This window comes from Euprymna scolopes, chromosome 41, assembly GCF_053919585.1.
Source record: "Euprymna scolopes isolate OS-2025 chromosome 41, ASM5391958v1, whole genome shotgun sequence".
Lineage (NCBI taxonomy): Eukaryota > Metazoa > Mollusca > Cephalopoda > Sepiida > Sepiolidae > Euprymna > Euprymna scolopes.
The window spans coordinates 10,345,271-10,350,634 of NC_136522.1; the positions used below are offsets into that span (position 1 = coordinate 10,345,271).

Below are 5,364 nucleotides of genomic sequence, written 5' to 3' on the forward strand. Positions count from 1 at the left end.
AAAAGTAGAAATTGTACAAAAAAAAAAAAAGGCGTAAACTGAATAAAACCTGCTTCACATAAGATTTTTCCAGTTATTTTTATATACATACACACACACACATACGTATGTATGCATGTATATTCTGATGCTATTCGATATACACACCTTCTCTAAGCTCAAACCAAATAGAGAATAGTTCGAATGATGGAGGCTCAGTCAGCGTCTATTGTTTATCATAAGATTGCCCAACTGCATAGAAAGGCCCTCAAGGAAGGAAGGGAAGAGGAGAGGGAGGGGGGTAGCTGGCTGCTTCCTATTTTACATAGGCTTTGCTTTTTTTCGTTTGAGAAAGAGAGATGGGGCTTTGTTGCTGTATGTGTGTGTGTGTGTTTGTGAGTGTAGGTGGATGGGTGTTGGGTCTCACTAAGACACTCCACTTTTTATGCAGGCACACGTGCTCAGTCTTTTTGGGGCAAACAACTTAATCATCACATTCTAAAAAAGAAAAAAAAAAAAAAAAAATCTCCCCTTTTTTTTTTTTTCTTTTAAAAATTAAATCACATGGCGCTAGACTGGTTCCAGGATGTCCAGTTCTGAAACAGAAAGGGGAAAAAAAAAAAAAAAAAAAATTAGAAGTTTATAAAAATTTTTTTTTTTTTTCAATTATTTTATTGAATCAGAAACACAGGTGACTTAAAGCCTACAGCAAACGATGTCAGATAAATAATTCTATTTTCCTATATAAAAAAAAAATACATTATACAGTTCGGTACTTGTATAGTTTAGTCAAGACATAAAAAAATGAAAATATCGAAATAAGTTTAAATTGTATGAATCCGTCATGGAATGAAGTTCTCCAAAAAAAAAAAAAAAAAAAAAAAAAAAATTTCACTTAATTTCATCAAGTAGTTTTTGTTTTACAGCAAAAAATAAAAATTGTTATGATACCGAGCAAAAGGTTTGATTTTTAGGAAGAAAAGCTAGTATTACAGATGGGGAGGGAGTATAGGTGCTTTAAATTGAGTTATCTCCCCGTGGCTTGTTTTAAAAATCCAAACAAAAATTTAAAAAATTCAAAGATGTCTACCTTCAACGCACTGTCATAAAAACGTGTTTTCAGCTGTAAAAACAAAAAACTACTCAATCAAATTAAGTGAAATTTTTTTTTCCGGAGATCTTCAGTTCAAAACGGATACGTGCAATTAAAAATTTTTTTTTTCTTCTTTGATATTTTCATTTTTTAAACAGTACACGTACCAATTTTCTTATTTTTTTCCCCCCTCAATATTTTCATTTTTAATGTCTTGATTAAACTGCACAAGTGCCAACAGTTCATAAAATAATATCTAAATCATTAGGTACCTCCAACGCGCGCCACAGTTTTACCCCCCCTCCCCATGTAACACAATGTAATTTAATTTAATATTATCCTAACTTTTTTACCATTTAATAGAAAAAGCTTAAAATAAACTATTTTTTAAATTTTTTTACAGCATACAAAATAATGACAATGTGAGACAAAAATCGTGTTTACATTATCGACGCTGTAAAACAGGGGTGGGCAAACTTCTCAGTGCAAGGGCTGCATTAAAAAATTCTAAATTTTACTGGGCCGCATAGTATATTTTCCAATATAATTGATATTTAAAAAAGACAAAATAAAAGGATTTCAGAGAAAAAATATAATTAATTTTCATTTATTAGCATTTCAAAGTACTATAGAAGATTCCCATAAAACACATTTATTTGAAAGATACAGTAAATTTAAACTTTAAAAGAAAACAATTTTATTAATATGTATTTTTAAGTATAAGCTTCACATGAAACACATTTGAAAAACAAATAACCTTGCTTGAGAAGAAAAGCAATTCTTAACTCTGTTTAAAGAGATTAAAAAATATCTTAATATTTTAGAATAAAATCTTAAAAGATACACATATAAAGTAACTCAAAGGACAAAACTGAATTTATATATTAAAAAAGAACTGTCACATGAAGCACATTTATATTAAAAATAAAGTAACTCGATTTTAAGAGGAAAACATATTTCTATTGATATTTTAAAACAGTAACTTCATATGAAATATATTTATTTGAAAAACAAAATAGCTCAGCAACTGAGCAACAGAAGGATCAAAATGACTCAGTGAGAATGACGCAACTGACTGCAATCATTTACCAGTTGGTTGAAATTAGGTGTCAAATTGCTTGTACTGATTCTTAACACTGATTGAAGATTTAAGTCTGTGAGAAGTGATCTGTTCTTTGACTTGTTAATTTTCACATATGTAAGTTGGAGCAAATAACACAAACATCTTCCTTGGAAAATTTTTCATATTTTTAAACTTTTCTGGGTGCAGAGATGTATAAAATTCAACTAGTGGTTTATTTTCAAAGAGCCTTTTTAAAGAGCTGTCGGCTTGCAAATCAATAAGATCTACCTGTATTCTTCGGCAGCTGTTTCAACATCACATACAAAAGGTGAGCTGAGCAAATCAAACTGTCCTTCAATTGCCTTGAAATCAGCAAATCTTCTGATAAATTCCTCTCTTAGAGCTATCAAGTGGGAACTGTATTTGTCTGATAATGCTTGTGTAACAGCTCGTGTTTTCAACAGCGGAAAATGAACAAAGTTTTGCTCTTTAAGCTGCTTGGCAAAAAGTTTAAGTTTCAATTGAAACGCTTTCACTTCAACATACAATTCATTTTGCGTTGTAGTTTTGTATTTATCTCACTCAGCTTTTGCAATATGTCTACAGCAAATGCAAAATCACAAACCCATTCGTCACACTCCATTTCTTTTAAAAAGTCACAAGGAATTTCTTTCATATCAAAAAACATGACAACCTCTGCTTTAACGTACCATATTCTCTTCAGTACTTTCCCCACACTTAACCATCGGATATTTGTGTGATACAGCACATCAGTAAAATCTGCCTCGATATCTTACAAGAAACATTGGAACTGCCTGTGTTTCAGTCCCTGTGCTCTTAAGTTCACTGCATGCGCTACTGGATCCATAACACGTTTGAGTTTCAAAGATAATTTACAGAGGCTTTCTTGATGTATGATTCAGTAAAAAGACAACACACTGTGCGATGGAAAATCTTCTTTGATTTTTTTATTCATCAAGGTTACAAGGTCACAGTGTTTGTCTCTGAGTGAAGGAGTGCCATCATTTCTAATACTTGCCAGTTTATCCAGGCTTAACCTAGACCTGATTAGACTGCTAATGATACTGTTGTATAAATCGTTTCCAGTGGCTGTGTCTTTGAGAGACTCCATGGATAGCAATTCTTCTGTAATTTCAAAGTTTTTGTCAATTCAAAAATGGATAAGCATCGAAAATTTCACGAAAATCTGACCATTAGTTGATTTTTGCTAGGTTTGTTAAACGGATATGTTTTCAATGCTTACTACGAGGGAACGTTATTTTAAAGCACCAATTATGTAAACACGATTTTCATCTCGCAATTTCATTATTTTCGTACGATGAAAATTTTTTTTTTTTTAATTATTACTAGTTTATTTTGCTCGTCTTCTTTAAAATGGTACAAAAGTTATATTGATAATATTAATTTATAATAAAGTTACATCGTGTTACATACGGGGGGGGGGGGGGGGTAATTCTGTGATGAATTTTGGAGGTTCCTACAGAACTTCTAATTTTGTTCCAGTGCTAAAAATAATTTTCTAATTGAACACGTGACCAAGAAATCGTACGAAAATAAAAAAAAGAATATCAATCAATGTTTGAATTTATTCACAGACAACTAAAAAACAATGTTTTTACTTGGCCTTCGGGACAAGATCAAAGTGTAGTATCTGTTCTTCAGATGCTGCACTTCAATTTTTTGTTCTCAGTCAGTGGAGGAGAAATCCTTCACGACTGAGACAATTTTTATTTTTGTTCCTTTTCTCCACGTTAAAAAACGACCCTAGTGTCTAACTGTCCCGGGGGGTGGGGGCATTGTAAATAGAAACAACTATTGTGATTTTATTTTCAGAAACAGGAATTATAAACAAAAAATTATATATATAGGAAACGAACATGTTTTGGGGTTTGTATTACTGTACACATAGATTCGAAAAAGTTGTCAAAAAAACAAATATATAACAAATAAATGTTATCAAAGGCAAGATAAGTTACTTGTCTACCGAACTGGATACATTTTTTGTAATTTTATAATAAATTTTATTAATACATCACCTAAACACCCGGGAACCCCTGCTAGTATATCTATAAAAGTGAGAATGTGTGCGTGTGCCCGAGGACACTTCTTAACCTACACTTAATATATATTTAAGGAACGAGTCTTGCTCTTAAAGGTGTACAGAAATATATAAAAAATGATACCACAAAGAAGTCAATTTTTATATATTTCTATCCACCTTTTAGAGCAAGACTAGAGAGAGACAAAGAATAGTTACCACTTTGTCAGTAGCATCTGTAACCGGTAACTTCCATACTTCCTTGGGGGTGTGCACCCCAAACATTGAGGAAATCTGAGATGGATGCGTCGCTGGTCCAAAAGAGACACTTGGAATACCATTACTGATTCGGTGGTGCAACAACAAATGCTGGTTACTCTGAAAATCAAATAAGGCAGAAAATGAAAAACAATCAATTTAAAAAAAAAAAACACAGAACAACAATTTACAATATAAAGAAACAACAGTGGGGTTTGTTCGAAAAAAAAAAAAAAAAAAAAAAAGCAACCAAATATATAACAAATGTTATCAAAAGCAAGATAAGTTACTTTTTTACCTAACTGGATGATTTTATTTAATGTAACATATTTATTCAGTGTTTACCGATAGATTTGAAAATATAAAATGGTGCCGGACTTTCTGTTGAACACGGCAAATTTGGAAAAATGAGGAAAAACTGAACTATACAAAATACTGTTAGAAACTCGCTCAATATATGTTACCATGACATAGACTGACACATAACACCATTTTATAGTTTTTTTTGTTTTAACTCATTTTCCCAAACTTAGTGTTCAACAGAGTCCCCCGCCATTTGCAATTTTCAAATACATTGGTAAACACTGTTTTTCAAGCTGAATAAACATGTTACATTGAATAAAAACACTAAAAAATTATCCAGTTTGGTAGAAAAGAAACTTATCTTGCCTTTGATAACATTTATTTGTTATATATTTGTTTTGACAACTTTTTCGAATCTATGTGTACAGTAATACAAACCCCAATCTTCAGTCAGTGGAACGAAATCCTTCATGACAGAGACAATTTATTATTTTAAAAAAAATTTCTTTTTATTTATTTTTATTCTTATCCAGAGTGCCCCTTTTTAAGGAGCTGGATTTTCCCCTAGATTAAAAACTGACTTTGTGTCTAACTCTGCCCTCGTGGGGA

The 5,364-nt window shown here is 31.6% G+C and overlaps 1 protein-coding gene across 16 annotated transcripts in view; it reads right to left on the reverse strand.

The window, feature by feature from the left end:
- Positions 1–390: 390 nt before the first annotated feature.
- Positions 391–5,364, reverse strand: part of LOC145266346 (ankyrin repeat domain-containing protein 17-like) — a 331,800-nt gene continuing 326,826 nt past the window's right edge. For all 16 annotated transcript variants that reach the window (XM_080121948.1, XM_080121947.1, XM_080121940.1 and 13 more), the window contains 2 exons: positions 4,414–4,572; positions 391–575 (listed from right to left, as the gene is read on the reverse strand). In XM_080121948.1, the coding sequence (XP_079978074.1) occupies positions 540–575; positions 4,414–4,572 (195 nt within the window). In that variant the 3' untranslated portion in view covers positions 391–539. The remainder of the gene's footprint in view (positions 576–4,413; positions 4,573–5,364) is intronic.